Source organism: Galleria mellonella, unplaced genomic scaffold (assembly GCF_026898425.1).
Source record: "Galleria mellonella isolate WM207_F2 unplaced genomic scaffold, CSIRO_AGI_GalMel_v1 utg21, whole genome shotgun sequence".
Lineage (NCBI taxonomy): Eukaryota > Metazoa > Arthropoda > Insecta > Lepidoptera > Pyralidae > Galleria > Galleria mellonella.
The window spans coordinates 571,613-590,648 of NW_026442037.1; the positions used below are offsets into that span (position 1 = coordinate 571,613).

The following is a 19,036-nucleotide window of genomic DNA, read 5'->3' on the forward strand; positions in this document are numbered from 1 at the left end:
TGTCCTCCAGTAGAATTGTTTCTGGGAAAGACCGATTACTAAAGAAATAACTGATCGGTAACAAACAACTTGTGTTTACTATTGATAAAATGTAAACACAGTACATTAATAATAATAATAATAGGAATGTTGTAAGATGTTTTGCCTGTCCCATAACAATGATTCGGCAGAAACTTTTCAATAAATGTTATTGGTATAAAATTGTATTTATCTTTTAATTCTTGCTGTCTTTTATCACACAAACTGTCTCTTGTCAAACTGAACTGTTACAGAGTTAAGCTCGTCTGTTGTACATCGTTATTTAATATATACATATTATATGTTTGTAACTTTTTGTGTACAATAAAAAATAAATATAAATATATAAATATAAACTGTCATTTCAATTTTTTTTATATTTATCTTAATGTGATCGTCGTGTAGTCTCGACTTATAGATAGATAGATACTCTTTATTGTTTCCTCCAAAAAATTACAATAGTAAACTTATTATAAATATATAAATAATTAAATATAATTGCCCTTCCTTCTCCATGGGTGTCTTAAGAGGCGACTAAATTAACTTAATGGTTAAGGGTTGGGCATTTAACGAATATATTTCAAATTCTAATAATAATAATTCTTTTTTTATACCACAAAGGTGTCAAACAAGCATACAGCCCGTCTGATGGTAAACGATCATTGTAGCTTATAGACGCTTGTAACTTGGGGGATGTTACGTGCGCATTGCCGACCCTGAAGAAACCTTAATATACCATTTTTGAAGAAACCCATATTCTAGTCTAATAATAATTGCATTTAAATGGAAAAAAGCATTTTGTATTTTTTTCATAAGTATGAATGAAATTTTATTTAGATCACTAAAATTGTGGTGCTGTGGTAAATAATTAAAAATTGTGTCCCACAAAAAAAAATCAACTTCAATTGTGACAAAACCAGTTGTTTCGTACTAAAAACTAAACTACTAAACAGACTTTGTTCAAATTTCTATGAGACCAATCTTTAAAGTATATCCTTTCAGATAATAAAAGAATTTTTCAAATTGGTTTAGAACTGACAAAGTTATGAGGTCACCAATATAAAAAAAAAAAATTAGACCGAATTGAGAACCTCCTTTTTTTAAATTGGTTGAAAAGCATTTTAAAAATTTAAAAGCAAATTATGAAATATATACTAAATAAAAAAAAAAAAGTGGAATTTGTTTTATGAACGTTTTAGGATAGCATAATCTTAATATTCGAATCATAAATTATTAGCTTTTACCCGCGACCTCGACCGCGTAACCGCGAGATAATCACTGAGTGGGATATAAAGTAGCCTATGATTGTATTCATCCCGTATTACTTGTTATACCAAATTTCATAGTGATAGGTTAAGTCGTAAACGCGCTAAGAGGTAACAAACAAAAAAACTCACTTAAAATTTATAATATTATCAAGAAAGTAATGATTATGTAAATATATATGTATATATTATATTATAGAGCAAGGAATAGAAATTATGTAAAAACGAAAAATAACATATTATATGTATATGCACACAAATATACATAATTATATATCGGCACTGTTTGGTCTATTGTATAATTTCTTGTTTCTAAGTACATATTTAATTAACTATTTATTTAATTGCCATAGGGAAAACAAAGAAAAAAGAAAATATAATAAATAAAAACAATATAATGTAAATAATTCACAATTATTTTGCATTTGAGAATTGTCAGTCAATGCTGACATTACACGATTTCGCTATTGTTTTTTTCATCGTCAGCGAATTAAAAAAAAAATGGCTACCGCTGCCTACCGTTATAGTGGGCCCGACGATTGCAAAGATCACAAATTCGATTCGGAAAAGTTTATAACTTTTTATTTATTATAAATACGGTCAATATTTATTTGCGTACGACAAATTGATACGATACGAGATATAACAGATTGCAGCTATATGCCAGTTTTTATTAGTCTATAATCTAACTGTTGGTCAGCTTTCTATTTTTATTTCTAATATCTATACTAATTAATAAAGCGGAAGAGTTTGTTTGTTTGAACGCGCTAATCTTTATCATTATTTGCCCATTTCTGAAGATAGGTCTCTCATTAACTGCCATGAAGAACGGTCCCGAGCTATCTGCATTTATTTGAGGTGATTACTCCATCTAGTCGGGAATCGTCCTACATTGCGATTGCTCATATGGGGTCGCTACTTAAGAACTTTTTTTCCTCATCGGCTTTCGATTCTTCGAGCTATGTGACCAGCCTAATGTCACTTCAGCTTGCTTGTCCTTCGGGCTAAGTCGCTTTTTTAGTTAGACTTTTTGGAACACAGCTGTAAAAACTGTATCCAATTATTAGAATAGTTTTTGTACAATGCCGGAACAGATATAGAGGCAAAGTATTATTTCGGTGCCTACTGCTAACCTTCATATTAATTTTTTTCAAATATTTTCCACGTACAGATACTGTTTAGTTACAATTTTATTATAATAATGAGACTGTGTCGTACACATTATTTAATGATTATCAAGCCGTAGTGCCTTTTTTTAAGTCGATTAATGGACCTTATCTTGTTTTAGTCTAATTTTTAGATATGATGCCTACAACCACCTTTCACCTTTGCACCGCTCGACATCATCAGAATTCATCCTCACATTTTAGAATCGGAATATTCACGCATAATACGGTTTTTTTAATGAATGATAATGGAATGGTAACCCCGCCTGCGCTGTCAGTATACATTGGCAGGACACCAGTGACGGATTATAGGTGTGAATGAAAAGGCAAGTCTGTTAGCCCGTCGTGATAAATACACCTGGAATTCAGCACGATAGTTTCCAGGGAGGACTATGTGGAGGTCGACCAGACTTCCTTATATTGCTAGCAATGGGACTGGTAGTCTGCATTTCTAACAATCCCTTTCCCCCGCGCAGTACAGTTTTTTTTAAAGGATGATAATGGAATGGTAACCCCGCTTGCGCTATCGATATACGCTGGCGGGGCATCAGTGAGGGATGATAGGTGAGAATGAAAAGGCAAGTCAGTTAGCCCGTCGTGATAAATACACCTGGAATTCAGCGCGATAGTTTCCAGGGGGGACCATGTGGAGGTCGACCTGACTTCCTTATATTGCTAGCAATGGGACTCTAGTCTGCATTTCTAATAATCCTTTTCCCCCTCGCAGTACGGTTTCAGCGGAGCTTTCTCCCGCGAGCACTCAGGTTGTGGAATAATCTACCTGCCGAGGTTTTCCCTAGAGACTACAGCATGGGGTTCTTCAAAGGCGTAGGGTCACCCCTGGTGTTACAGGCGTTCATAGGCTACAGGAACCCTATTTACAATCAGACGGACCCTATGCTTGTTTGCCATCAAAAAAGTATAAAAAAAAACAGACGGAAAAGCCAAACAATTATTTGATACATAAACGATTGTACCTTCTATAAAATTATAGGAAAGTACCATAAAAGGTCTCAAGAACTTTGAACTTTATTACAGATTACTAGGTCAATCGCATCCAACTATCCCTTTCCATTCTCATGGTATTGCAATTATCATACCATTAGGCACCTAATCATTGTTGTTAGATCTTATCCGCGTAGCAATAAAGTCGTGTATCGTGCAGCAAATCAGATAACAAAAGCATTAAAGTTAGAAACCGTATCGTGCTGGACGGTTCGCATTAACAACATATGTTTTTACTTTAAGAAATGCTGTAGAAAGTTGTTGGCAAATAGATACATTTAGATAATAATAAACAAAATCGATTTCAATCTTGAGGAAATTAAAGGGAGATCTCAATAAAAAAATAATCATGATAATCGGTTTAGAATTGGCAAAGATTATCTAGAGGTTAGTGCGTTCAAATATACGAACTTTATTAAGTATTAGCTTTTGCCCGCGACTTCGTCCGCGTGATCGGGATATGTTTACTGATCGGGATAAAAAGTAGTCTATATTCTTCTCCATCCCATACAGTACGTGTGTACCAAATTTCATAGTAATTGGTTAAGCCGTTACGGCGCTAAAAGGTAACAAACAATCTCATTTTCAAGTTTATAATATTAGTAAGGTTAAATGATAATCCAACAGACTCCAAAAAGTAAATTATCAATTTGACTGTACTATTTTGTATACGTGTTAAAATATATTTATTTGTGTGCACTGTATTTATTATCATAATTATCATTATATCGGTCGTTAACTATCCACTGCTGTACATAGGCCTATCGGGTTTTGCCAGTAGTTGCCACGCTTGCCAAACGGGTTGGCAACCATAGTACGACTTTTGGAAACATTTTAAGAGGGACGCTGCTGTCGATCACTCGACTATAAGTTCCCTTAGTTGCCTCTTATGATACCCACAGGAAAGGAAGGAGTGGCCTAGAATATGCTGGGATTTACACGACTACCAGTTAATTTAGGACAGTGGTTCCCAAACTTATTTTGTCTTCTGCCCACTTTGAGAATCAATTCTTTTTTAGTGCTCCCATTTTTTCACCTACTTAAAAACCACTATTACTTCAAGATCAACAAATCACTCCCCAAGCCTTTACACAACGCCCCCATTTTTTATTCTTGGTCTCTTATCGCCCCCCTTTAGGCCTGCAGCGCCCACAAGGGGGCGTTATCGTCCACTTTGGGAAAGACTGATTTAGGATAATTAATAGATTACTTTTAGATAGCGTACCGAATATTCACCCGATTTTAAATTTAGGAACGCAAATGTGACTATTGCATCCATTTTGGTGCAACAGTTTTTGCGTGATATCGGAACAAACACGCAGATAGACTTCGAAAAATTATCGTTTTGGCTCACTTTACTTTTGTGAGGCCCTTCATATATTTTTTCTTAAATTTCTCCATCTCTATGTACATAATACATATTTGCATTTTAATACATGTATGTTAGGTGTTGCAGTTACATAATTTAGTATTCTGCTCGAAGGTTTTGCCTGTTTACAAACAATTAATTAAAACTTATACATATATATATATGACGCAAATCTTCATGTCTCGATTGACGTCACACGTTTTAATAATGTAAAGTCACCTGCTTAATTGGACTTATCGTTAAAAATAAAAACTAATAAATTAACGGAAAATATAATTATTAGAAATAATAGAAATAATTACATAGTACAAAATAATTACATAGCACAATTATAAAATTACATAATTACATAGCACAATTATAAATTTGGCTGATTCTTATTTCAAATATTCGTTGAAGTCCGGTGAAAGTTTTTATGAAGAGAAAAAATAAAAAAAAAAATCCCATAATAATAGTTATTTATATTAAACATTACAATCAAATATCGAGGTCAAAGACTTCTTTTGACGTAATGATATTAAATAGTTTCAGTAAATAAATAGATACGAATCCTTACTGATATTTTTTTTAATAGATAATAATGCAATGGTAACCTCGCCTGCGCTAACGGTATACGCTGGCGGGGCACCAGTGAGAGATGACAGGTGAGAATGAAGAGGCAGGTCAGTTAGCCCATCGTGATGAATACACCTGAGATTCAGCATGATGGTTTCCAGGGGGACCACGTGGAGCTCGACCTGACAGGGTCTATTGCTCGCAATGGGACTGGTAGATCGCATTACTAAGAATCCTTTACCCCTTCTTTACTGATATTATAAACGTTACAGTTAGTTTGTTTTTTGAAATGATTTATTATGTTTGTATCTTGGTGTCTTAATTGCTCCATCAATTATTATGAAATTTGGCATATGTATGCTTTGTATTTGGGATGGAAAAGGATAGTAGCGATATCATGATCACGCAAATGAGGTCTAGAATATTAAGCTGAGTAGAGACTGTATACGAGTCTATATAATTTTTTTTACTGCATAACGTGAGTTCTAGAGGGTACTGTTACAATCATGTTTAATTCCTGGTGATTTCGTCACGATGGGCCAATCGACCTGACTTAATCTTCACCTATTATTCTTCACTAATACTCCACCAACGTGTAAGTTAATTAGTAAGTTACCGTTCCATTTTCATCCATAAAATCGAACTATCCGCCTCCAAATGTAAACAATGAAATGCATTCAAAAAGTGACCCCATATTTCGTCGTTTGACATCATTAATTAATACTAATCGCAAGTATAACTAAACTATGACTGCGTTTAATTTATAATACATTAATTAACAGAAAAATACCAATTACCGCAGTTAAAATGCCTCCAATTAATGTTATGATGCGCGGAGGCCGTAGTTTCATAACGTTTTCAAATGTTTCCTTCGGCCTTCATAGTGATAAAAATCTTTTATAATTAGTCCTGATTCTTATCAGAAATATGCAGCAATTACTAGTTTTTTAAATGACTTCCATGAAAAAGAAGGCGGTTTATATTTATATTTTATATTTATTATACTATATTTTATTTTTATATTTTATATTATTTATATTTTATATATATATATATATATATATATATATATATATATATATATATATATATATACATGAATATTCTTACATATCTGTTTCACCTGTCTTCTACTGGGCAGGAACAATGAAAATAAATTGGGAACAATGGAACGTCAAATGCTTCGTTTCAAACATATCTCTTTCATTCTATTTGTTGAAGATTTTTAATAAGTTTGATCATAATAATGCATACGATTATGTCAATTTTTAATCGAGTTTCATATTTTTTTTTACAACTGAAGCTGCTAACTTCTATTTATTGAATTTCTTGTGGTATTTTCTTCACACATAATTTTTCCAAAGTGCCGTACAGCCATAAAAAAATCGTGACAATTTAAAACAGATTCTGTATTAGTCTATTTATAGTTTATTTTGACTGGCAGACGTGGGCAGTGCCTAAGTTTTTAATATTGTGTGGAGAATGCCGTGTTTTCACATACGTGTGTGTTAACGTAGTATCTTTAAGCGGGCAAAGCCGCGGGCAATAGCTAGATTTAAAATATTTTCCAAAGTATAATAATAGGTTGGCCTCATGCAGATGTCAGTTGAGGATAATCTTCTTCATGAGAGGGGGAGGGGGAGGAAAGGACTGTCAGTAATACGAACTACCAATCCCATTGCTAGTAGTAGACCCCGTGAGACCGACCTCCACGTGGACCCCTCTGGAAACTATCGTGCTGAATACCAGGTGTATTCATCACGATGGGCTAACTGACCTGCCTTGTCATCTAACCTATCCTCTTTACTGGTGTCTCGTAAGCCCAGGTGGGGTAACTCCGCCATTAACCATTTAACTATCACTCATTAAAAAAAATCCTATCAATGAAGTTAACTACTTAGTAATTATTAAAATTGTTACACATATTTGATGTTGCACACAGGTGGCTCTCGCTCCGGATCCGTCACGGCCCACGTTATCTGATAATTTTCCTTATCTAGCGTACATTTAGGTCATCACCTCCTCGTCTACACAGTGAAGCGTGATCGTTTCGAAGAAAATTACAATACAAAAATGGTTGTAAGAAGCAATTAACTTTTATATCTGACTGATGGAAAAACCAGCGATAATACGTAGTTTACCTGTTTTAGAGTTTCGTACCAAGGAGGTTAAAATGTAACCCTTACGATTCGTTCTTCGTCCTCTTTACTATTTTTATATCAGACTTTAACTGTCCACTGCTGAACGTAAGCCTCCTTCTGGGGAGTTTTGCCAGTAGTTGCCACGCTTGGCAGGCAGATTGGCAACCACAGTCAGGCTTTGAAAATGTGTAACTCTTCTTTGCAGATTTTTTTTATTGGTGAAATAAATGAAGGTGATATAATTCATGTTCAAAATTAAAGGAAAAATGGTTAAAAAAATAAATTTGACAGCTATGGTTTTTTTTTCTGCAATGGACTTGAACTTAAAGTGAAATTGTTCTTTTATATAATTTTTGGGCATTCAATATTATGATGGAAATTTCCACCAGTATGCAAAGAAGGATTAAAGAGGGATGCTGCTGCCCATCCCTCGCCCTGTCTGTGGTCTGTTCTATTCCGGGACCACTCGTCTGCTATTACTGGATATTATATTTGCAACAACTCAACATTATCAACTAACTTTCTGTCCTTTACTTCTTATGTGAGGATTTTAGAAGTAGGAACATTAATCAAATGGACCATTTCTAGTTGGCGTATCAAGATATTTTTTTTTATACCGTTGAGGTGGTAAATAAGCATACGGCCCACCTGATGGTAAGCGGTTACCGTAGCTTATGAACGCCTGCAATACCAGGGACATTACGCGTTGCCGACACTGAAGAAACTTCTTTGTCCATTTTTTAAAGAACCACATGCTGTAGGCGATAATCGTAGTAGATAAGACATCAGTTTTTAGGTTAGACCTTCAGGAATATAAGTGTCAAAATCACGTCCAATTTTGTGTAGTAGTTTTTTGCGTAACGCCGGAACAAACATACAGACAGATAGAACGACATAATTTCTTAAAATTGTTGTTTTGACACCTACTGGTCTTATTAAGACCTCTCTCTTTCATAGGTTGTGTTTATCGCTGTTATTGTATTTCCAATTGTAAATTATTTATTAATTAATATGACACAGTATGTACGGATTTGGTTATTGTAAATTTATTTATTTGTTTGAAAATTAATTAGTAACTTAAAAAAAACTATATTCATATAATTCAAATATATAATTTGAAAGAAAGAAATAAGGAAATAATTTAATCAAAGAAGCATACGACTCGCATAGTAGCACATAAAACAAGACAAAGGAAACAAAAGAAAAAAAAAAAACAATAGTATACAAATAAAAAGCGTTTTCTGCTCAATTACAGTCTAAATTAAAATAATAAATAAATAAATAAACATTTTTCAATTTACATACTTAATATTTTTTTTTATACAACTTAGAATGGCAAACAAGCTGACGGCCCACCTGATGGAAAGTGGTAACCGTCGCCTATAGACATGAGCAGTACCTTAGGCATAACAGAGTAAACTGTTTCGTCCATGATACCTCCCAAGCGTTGCCATTCCTGAGGACTCAGGTGTTATTCCTCCGTACCCAGTAAATTCACGTCATATCCCACCCTTCAAACTGAAACACAGCCATGCAATCACAACTGCTTCACGGTTGAAACACGAATGGGACAGAGGTACCCAAGCAATCGACTTTTGTACAAAGTCTCCCTCTGGTATCATAATTGAATATATAACTGTCTACTTATTAAATGAGAACTCTGTATCACCTGTTCAAAGCAAATAAATTATTCTATTCTGTTCATATTATTTTTTCTTAAATATCTCCACCCATGTGTCTCCATCGTCTATTTACAATTCTGTTAATTAGTTAGATAAGGTTAGTGAGACAGTGTTAAAATATAGTGTCACACTACGTAGATACGTAATGAAACATAGACATGTGTTATACATAATATTATGTCCATGTCGTACAATTTTAAAAACTGACGTCAATTTTTATAAACGGAAACGCTTTATCCGTTAATGGGCATACGTAACATGGCAGTACCACAGACAAATCGTAGTGGAATTGTCTAAATTAAGCTATTTTAGTGCGGGCTCTATTGCCCTTACGTCGCAAGGCTGGCTTTGACGTCATCGGATTGGGTACATGTCACCATCGGCAGGCGAATACCGCGGACGTCGCAGTGCGAACTGAATTTTATGGATGCGGTAGTTTTATATGTATTTTTTTATTTATTTAAATTTTAATACACTATGAAACTCTATGTATTTATGGTGGATTTAACACCGGACAGTGTTCTTTACCAGTCAACCATTGGGCAAACCGAGAAATAAGTAGCCGGTGCATTATTGAATTGAGGAAATATAAAAAGTAATTTTTAATATATTCATTAATTATAAACATATAATTAGACTAATATAATTTACATTTAAATAAAAATAAAAATTTTAACTGTGTTCAAAAAAAGAGGTTCTAAATTCTGCTGTGTATATTTTTTTACGTACGCCCACCGATTTTTCCGTCAATTGTGGACCGATTTTTATTCGAAAGAGGTGATGGTCCTGATGTGGCCTGTTGTCATTAAGTCAGAATTCGATGATGGGACCCCAGGACAATCGAGGGCAACACTTAAATTATATAGGTACATACATATATAGTGTTTCACGCTTTATGATTTTTGTTTAATCTTTTTCTTTTTGAACTCAATATATTGTTTTGTAAAAAAAGCTTTTTTATATATATAATATATATAAAAGAACTTTTTAATATACATTTTTATAATATATAGTATTATTTAATATATTTATAATATATTAATAAGGTTTGAGGAACCCTTACTAATATTGTAAATATGAAAGTTTATTTGTTTGTTACCTCGTGGTAAAGTTAATGTCTCAATCAGCCATCATTATATTTGGTATAGGTACATGTATGGAAATTGATCCATCGAAAACGTTACCAAAACGTGTACAAAAAGAAAACAGATTTTTACATTTATAATATTAGTAACATTAGCTGATTTCTCTAGTTAATAAATTGTTTATATTCGTAGAATTTTTAATTATTATACAGCAAATTTTATATATTTTTTTAATAATTATTAAAAATAATAACGAGATTGATAAATTATTTATTAGATTATAGTAAATAGTATTCATTTAAATATTATCAAAGCAGATAGATACAATAAAGCCATAAAATATAGTACTTGACTTTAATTTTAGCTTAACTATACTTAACAGATAATTGAGTAATAATGATTATAAAAAAAGTAAATAACTATGGTTGCTTTTATTAATAAAGTCGTAAATATAATATAATAATGGTTGTAACATTTTTTGCCATTATTGTTATGAAAGAAAAGGCCATTTGCTTTTGTAATCACTATTTATTATTTAAAATCCAATGTTACGCTTATAATTATATTTTATCTACAAAGGGAATGGGCGTGACGTTTTATTATATAAAGTTAGTAGACCGTAAGGTCAGAGTAATAAATGTGTTTACCGTTAATATTCATCGGTAAGTATTAAGTAATAACTGTAATAATTTTTTATGCAACTTAGAATGGCAAACACGTTGACGGTTCTCCTGACGGCAGGCGGTGGTGGTGGTGATATTATAGGGTATGGAAGCCTCTGTAATTTCACTGACATCCATCTTATTATCATCACGTTAGCCGTTAATTGTCGACTGCTGAATCTAGAGGGCTTACCATGAAGTATTTTCCGAAATTTCGGGGACGAGCGAACGAATAGGTACATGCTAATTAAAATTATGAAAAATTAAAATATCGTTCCTGTGGACTATTAGAATAGGATTTATGATGAACGAAATGTTAAGCTCCATTTACTGGGTCGATTTTGATACGAACAAAAACATGAAATTGAGCCCGAAATTTCGGAATTTCATTTCATGGTAGACCACTAGGTCTCCTTCTCATGTTGGTAGGCTTTGTCAGTAGTTGCCACGTTTGGTAGGTGGATTGGCAAACCGCAGTTAGGCTTTGGTGATGTTTTAAGAGTCTATTAAGTCTATTACTATTATATGTCGACTATTAAGTCCCTTTGCCTTAGTCGCTTTTTACGACACCCACGAAAACAGAAGGTGTGATATATTTTCTGCCTGAACTATATATATATATATATATATATATATATATATATATATATATATATATATATATATATATATATATATATATATATATAGCCGTGTGGTCACATCCACAAGAGAGACAAAGGTATATAAGTGTCTAAGTCTAATTTATGTCTGTGTCAGACAGGTATAAAGGAATCCTTATAGTGCGACTTTGTCCGTCTGTCCGTCCGTCTATCATAGCACTTTATCTCAGCAACTACTAATGCTATCGATTTGAAATTTAGAATAACTTTATACAATGACCGTCTGCACATACAATACATATTTGCTAAGGGGTTCAAAATGGGCACTCGAATTTTCAAAATGGACTAGTAAGTCCATCCAAGTGGCGTTTTATATGTTAATATATGCCTTATTTGTACATTTTAAGACTGACTTTTATTTATCTTTATGATGTTTTTGTACGACGTTTTTGACTTATGATCGAAAATGTGAGAAAAAGCACCATTCTTCCCCTTATTTAAAGTTTGTGAAGTGAAAATTCTAAAATAATTACAGTTTATAAAGGTATATATGAATATTACAAAAATAAAATAAAACGATGTTTCTAACTGACACCGTTTTTGAGAAATTATCAAAAAACCTCCAAAAGCAAATTTACTTATACGTTCCGGTTTTTAACCAAAATTATGGCCTAAAATAAGATATTACAAATTGCAGTATCACTGTTAATATAACTATGTATGTACGGAATTCTTGGTGATTGAGTTTAACTCACAATTGACCGGTTTTTATACAAAATCCGTCTTAGAAAACATTGATTGGTCAAAGTGGTGGTATTCGAATGAATAATATTTTTCGATTATTATTAAGTGCTGAATATTGTTAAACTAAGAAAATGTTATAATAGGTAATTTATGCAAAAAATCTGAAACTATAATGAATAGAGTTCTTGGCATTATAATTTGGTTAGGAGTACATTAAAACATAACATCTGTTCTATCGCTTTGTATCAAGTGCGACCGCATGAGACGCCTTTGATTACCTGGCAGCCTAGAAACTCTTGATATCAGAGGTCGCTACTCTCACATGAGTGGTAATAATGGTGAATAGAACAATTTTAAATAAATGTCGCAATATCTTACTTTATTACATCTCGACCTATTTTTTATAGTCAATTTAGATATTACTGGACCGAATCGAATTGGAGCCTTTGTTACTTAGGTATTACAGTGCGGAGACCTGAAGGCCGAACCCTGTGTTTAGATCAGGTAGTTTGTTTTTATGGTAGGCAAAATTATACAGTCTAGATAAGATAAATGGTAACATACTCATGGTTTGAGGATGTAAAATTAGTCACGCCTAAACTACACTTGTGATGTACGCAGAAGTATAACGCACTAAATTGGAGGGAAAGGGATTGTTAGTAATGCAAACTACCGGTCCCGTTGCTAGCAAGATACCCTGTCAGGTCGATTTCTATGTGGTTCCCCTGGAAACCATCAAGCCGGATTCCAGGTGACATCACGGTGGGCTAATTGACCTGTCTTTTCATTCTCACTTATCATCCCTCACTGGTGCAATGCCAGCGTATTTCATTGTCATTAAAAAAATGCCTACTAAAATTCTACCGTGTGTTTTTGAAGGCATTTTCTTCAACGTAGAATCACGCTTTGGAATCAACACCAGCAGTATTTTTGAACCGATACGACATCGTAACATTCAAGAGTAGAACATATTCCGTTTTAGTCGGTAGCACACTTGCAGTTATTTCAGTGGTGCGGGCTTATCATTAGGCGAGCCGCATGCTCGTTTGTTGTCTTTGTTATAAAAAAACTTAGATGATTTCTGTGGCGCAATAGTAAGTTCACAAACCAGGTCTTGGGTTTGCTTCTCGAACTAGGTTTATTTCCACCTCTTGGGTTGAGTCGTTTTTTTTTTTTTAAGGTTTGACAAAGTTAATTAACGCTGATTTGTATCCAAAATAATTAAATCTGATAAAATAATCTTATTACGAATTTCCTTTGGAAGTCATCTGATTATTATTATTATTTCTTATACAACTTAGAATGCCAAACAAGCTGACGGCCCACCTGATGGAAAGTAGTAACCGTCGCCTATAGACATAAGCAGTACCATGGACATAACAGAGTATACTGTTTTGCCCATGACACCCCCCATGCGTTGCTATTCTTAAGGACTCAGGTGTTATTCCTCTGTATCCTGTAAATTCCTAATATCCTACCCTTCAAACCGAAACACAGCCATGCAAACACAACTGCTTCACGGTAGAAACACGAATGGAACAGAGGTACCCAAGCAATCGACTATTGTACAAAGTCTCCCTCTGGTATGTCTAGTCAAAGTCTTATATGACTCTCGCTTCAATTCAGTATAATATATTGTAGATAATAATAGTAGAAATATCTCTTACTAGTTATCCGTCTTGGCTTTGTATGATTTTATAATAAAAGAAATCCGTTCATGATACTTACTAATAACGTAGAATTTTAAAGGTGATTTTTTTAAAATTGGTTACGTAGTTTTTAAGTTTATCCATTATGAACAAATCCAATGTTTCATCTTTATTAGTTTAGATAGAAATCATATCATGATTGCATGACATAACGTCCTTCCTTACTAAAATTATGAATGTGAAAGTATGTTTGTTTATTATCCCTTAGGGCTTTAGCTGCTCAAACAATGGTCATAAAATTAAACACATATTATACGTAGGTCGAAGCTGCGGGTAAAAAATAATATAATGTACTTTACAAGCAATACATACGAGTATAATAAAATCGTAACTGATCGCTGTCTGTACATGGAAGATATATAAGAAAAACTATTATGCTTTATGAACGCAATAGAACCTAAAACAATTATTTTTGGAATTTTTGTCTGTTTGTCTGTACATTTGTGCACACTAAACTCTGAGAAGGTATAAACGATTTAAATGTGGTTTTCACTAAAGCGTCGCGTTTTACTCCACTTAATATTTAGTGTTTGTTTTATTTCAATCGGTTCATAAATAAAAAAAAAAATATATCAATCTAAAGAGTCACATATAAAATGCTTTAAAATAAAACGATCAGTTAAATTGGCTAAAACATTTTTTATTACATGTATTGATTTTCGAAAATTCTGTCTACTCGTGCGGATCGCTAGTATCATAATACGAGTATATATAACTAAACTTACTTTTGTGTAAATAAATTTATTATTTGAAAGTATGCAATATTTTATTTCGTACAAAGTGTAAATGATACATGTTAATTACATTGATGTATAAATAACCTAGATATATAATTAGAGGTAAGTAATTAAAAAATAAAAAAAAAAATATATATATATATATATATATATATATATATATATATATATATATATATATTTAAAGATAAAAAATTTCTTCGAGAAAAAAATGTCTATTAAAAATATTATTAGTATGCAATTAATGCCGTATCCAAATGTCCTTTGAGGGAAGTCCTGTTGCTTGCTCCTTGTTGATTGCTAGTAGATACGAATTGCCAAGCACGTGTCCTGTATCGTTCATCATGTTTAATATACTACGCGGATCACATGTTTAATAACTTTATTATATTCAAATGTACATATTTTCACGTTAATATTTACAAAAAGAAGCAGATAACATCTAAATCAGTGAGATTTTTTTTTTCAAAAGCTACAAGGACTGAATGCAGAATATAGATTCGACGGTACAAGACTTACCTATTCTTTTTTTTTTAATACAGTTTGAAATTATTACATTAATAATTATTGTATTAATTGTTAAGTGCATCCTCTTGGATACATATGTTTTTGCTCTTACAGTTGCAGTTGTGCTTTCATGGCTATGATTTTTTTCGATGCGTGAAAATGGTATGGTAACCCCGCCTGTGCTAACGGGATACGCTGGCGGAGCACCAGTGAAGGGTGATAGATGAGAATGAAAACAGGCCAGTTAGCCCATCATGATGAATTCATCAGGAATTAACCATGATAGTTTCAAGGGAGAACCACGAGGAGATCGACTTGGTTAGGTATATTGCTAGCAATGGGATTCTCAGTTTCCATTACATTTAAAGCATTCTTTCGCAACTAGTAAATTGTTTACCATCTGTGTGGTCCCGGCATAAAATAGGCTACCGCTTTCTTTCCTATGGATGTCGTAAAAGGCGGCTAAAGGAACTTAATGGTAGAGGGATGAGCAGCAGAGCCCCTTTTAAAACATCTCTAAAAGCCTAACTGCGGTTAGCAATCCGCCTGCTAAGTGTGGCAACTACTGGCAAAACTACCCTTATGAGAAAGGTTGGATAGTTAATGGCTAAAATGATGAAATTGTTATATATACGTGTACATTTTTGCTGTTTTTTTTTTTAGCAGAAATAGCTTGTCCAAAACTCAACATGTATATTAGACATGCCAAGTGAGATCCTTTTGTTAAGCAATTAGGTTTACAATACAATGTCGAAATCAGTTTTTGTATGAGAAACACGTGTACGACTCAATATTATAGCTACATATATGTATTATAAAGAACTTTTTATAGATTTTCGTACAATTTGAGGCTATCTAGATTCTTCTAAATTGGACGTGTTAAAAAGTAAAAAAATTGTAAAGATATTGCGTAACATAGATATACAAATTCAAAAAGGGTAGACGACGTTAAACTATGTTTTAATCGCTTTAAAATATGGTTTTTATTGATTAAGGATCACATTGATCGATGGTTTTTATTTATATACACATATAAATGTTAAATCATGGATGATCCATATATTTATATATTACCGATTCCATACGATGTCTTTGTATAATTTACAGGTAATAATTATTAAAATTCAAGATTGTATTCCACAATGAAACTGATTTTAATTGTGACAAAACCGGTTATTTTAATTTAAAAACTCAATTACTGAACCGATTTTGATAAAATTTCTATGAGAGTAATATATGCTTTTAAATAAACAAGACTTTCAAATTGGTTTATAAATGACGGAGTAATGAAGTAAAAAATATAACTAACTTGAGAACGTTGTTCTTTAGGTTGATATTTTAAAGTTATGTGTTACATAAGATTCTGTGTGGCTCGTCTTCGTTATAGGATACTGACGACGAACCTCTTCGACTTTAGCGAAGATAATGTTGAATACTGAAGAAGCAAAAGTCAGCGTCAGTAACAATCACAAAAGAAATGATTTGGAGCATATACGCTGCGGTTGAAAATTAGCATATGGGCATATACTGATTTTCCACCGCAGCGCACTTGTTTCTTTGTACATCTTTCATTTTATGACTATTAGTTGAATGGTTGAGAGTGCAGAGGTCACATAAAAACACTGGGGGAAAGGTTAATGGGGTCAGCTGCATTGCTTTGCTAGCATTATCTCATATCAGGACGACCTCCATGCCGTTTTTCCTGTAAACCATCGTGATTTATTTTTGTGGAATTTGTCACGATGAGCTAACTGATCTGCATTCATCTTCACCTATCTTCTCTTACTGGTAATCCGCCAACGCATACCGATAGCGCAGGCGGGATTACCATTTCATTATCACCTATTAAAAATAAAAACGTTCATTTTATCATTTAAGTTACTAGTACGATTTTTTTTTTATTTCTACGACATAAACAAAAACAAAATCTTTATAAAGACAATGGTACAAAGTCAAATAGTCTATATCGACTAACGAATGAAGTTTTATAAAGAAATCCTATACAAACATTGAATTATGTCTATATTTAATTAATAAATTAAATAAAAATTAATCAATAAATTAAAAACAATATGATTCATTATCATCATCGTCATATCAGCCGTTGTCCATTGCTGAACATATGTCATCCCCTGGGGGGGTTTACCAATAGTTGCCACGCTTGGTAATTCAAATTCCTTTAAACAATAATGTTATTATAAATTGTCTTAATCACTTCTTTATTGTTCCAGATCGATTTGAAATGACCATTGAATTACTACAAGAATAAATATAAAACAAGAGGATATTATAATAGGTACGTATTTACTGCTTGTTTATTGTAGGCGTCATTGTATAATATGCGAGGATGACTAGTATTCTCTGTCAGAAAAGTAGGCTCTCTAGACAAGTGGCAAATATGATTTCGTTATCATACGCATAAGAAAGAATTATAACAGCAGTCAGAACCGACGTTTTGTCTCGTTCATTTCAAATTGTTTGTTTATTTCAAATTGCCATTATTACTGTATGTTTTAGTGCAAAAAAAAAATGTTTATCTAATTATGTAGGTCTTTAAATATATAGCACCTGCAGTATCAGTATATGGTGTAATAACGTTTGAAAAACAGGTTGGTAGATTTCCCAACTGACAATATTTTTAAATTTATAAGCCTTTAATAACTTTTAGAACTTTAAGTACCAAGTGAATACTAATTTGTTATTATGATACAATTTCAGCAAAATGCCACGTCTAGAGCAGCCTCCGCCCGAAGACTTCCGCCGAGTGCTCCGCGAGAAAGCACTAAGTCACAGCCTGTTCTATTTGAAGCTCGGCGCAGGAGTAGCACCGGAACACGCGCGGGAGCCGACGCTACCACCACGCCGGTCTAGCACCAGTGCGGTTGCGCGCGCGCCGACGAATGGCCGCGTGCCCAGACATGCGCAGCCCCGTGTTTCCGAGCTACTCAAGCGGTTTGAACCAGGTCCGATGCAGTATTTACGCCCACCGCGGGCCAGTTCACCCCAGGAAGACATATCCTCGTCGGACGATGACGACAGAGCGGCCGTCAGGCGACGAAGCCGCGATCTGAGTGACGACTCCGCTGTGGAACTCGACACGCGGAGGAGGCATTCCCACCCGAGGGATATCACGCCGCCCCCAGATGTTATGTCTCCTAGAAGGGAGAGAACCTTGGTCGAAGCTCATGTGGTGGAGCTAGGCCGGAGGGGCAGCGAGGGCTGTGAGACCAGAGGCAGATGTGTCAGAACTCCTAGCGTGGTGGTGAGCGATTACTCCGATGGGGTGGTGGCAGTGGGTGCGACCGAGGAGGAGGTGGATTGGCTCAGGTCAAGGTCTCTGTCTGCCGACTCTGCTTGTTCGTCATGTTCCACGCTGTCGAGTCGCGAGGATGACGAGTTCGAGTCACCGACTATGACAAAAAAGGTATGTTTTTTGTTTTCATATTTTTTCTCATTAACATTCACGCTAGACGGAAATACAGTTAGAAAAAGTGAGACTTATTATATGCAGTGTGTTTGTTCCGTCATCGCAAATAGCTGGCGATTAGAAAAATAAATAAATCACAAGTCCTCGACCTATTGCAATGTACATTACCTAACTATTGAAGATTTACCATTTATAATAATATATTTATTTGTTTTTCAAAAAATGTATTCCTGTAATTTAATAAATTATAAAACTGATTATTAAAAAAAGAATCGAGTAAACAACCAATTATTATCAGAGAAATTCATGAAATGCTTATCAGCTAAATACATAAGTACATATTTATATATACTTTATTGTTA

The 19,036-nt window shown here is 33.7% G+C and overlaps 1 protein-coding gene across 1 annotated transcript in view; it reads left to right on the forward strand.

Moving 5' to 3' along the window:
- Window positions 1–19,036, forward strand: part of LOC113512951 (inositol-trisphosphate 3-kinase B) — a 186,446-nt gene that overhangs the window by 15,800 nt on the left and 151,610 nt on the right. The window contains exons 2-3 of the mRNA XM_026896921.3: window positions 17,479–17,543; window positions 17,966–18,671. Coding sequence (XP_026752722.1) covers window positions 17,970–18,671 — 702 coding nt within the window. The 5' untranslated portion in view covers window positions 17,479–17,543; window positions 17,966–17,969. The remainder of the gene's footprint in view (window positions 1–17,478; window positions 17,544–17,965; window positions 18,672–19,036) is intronic.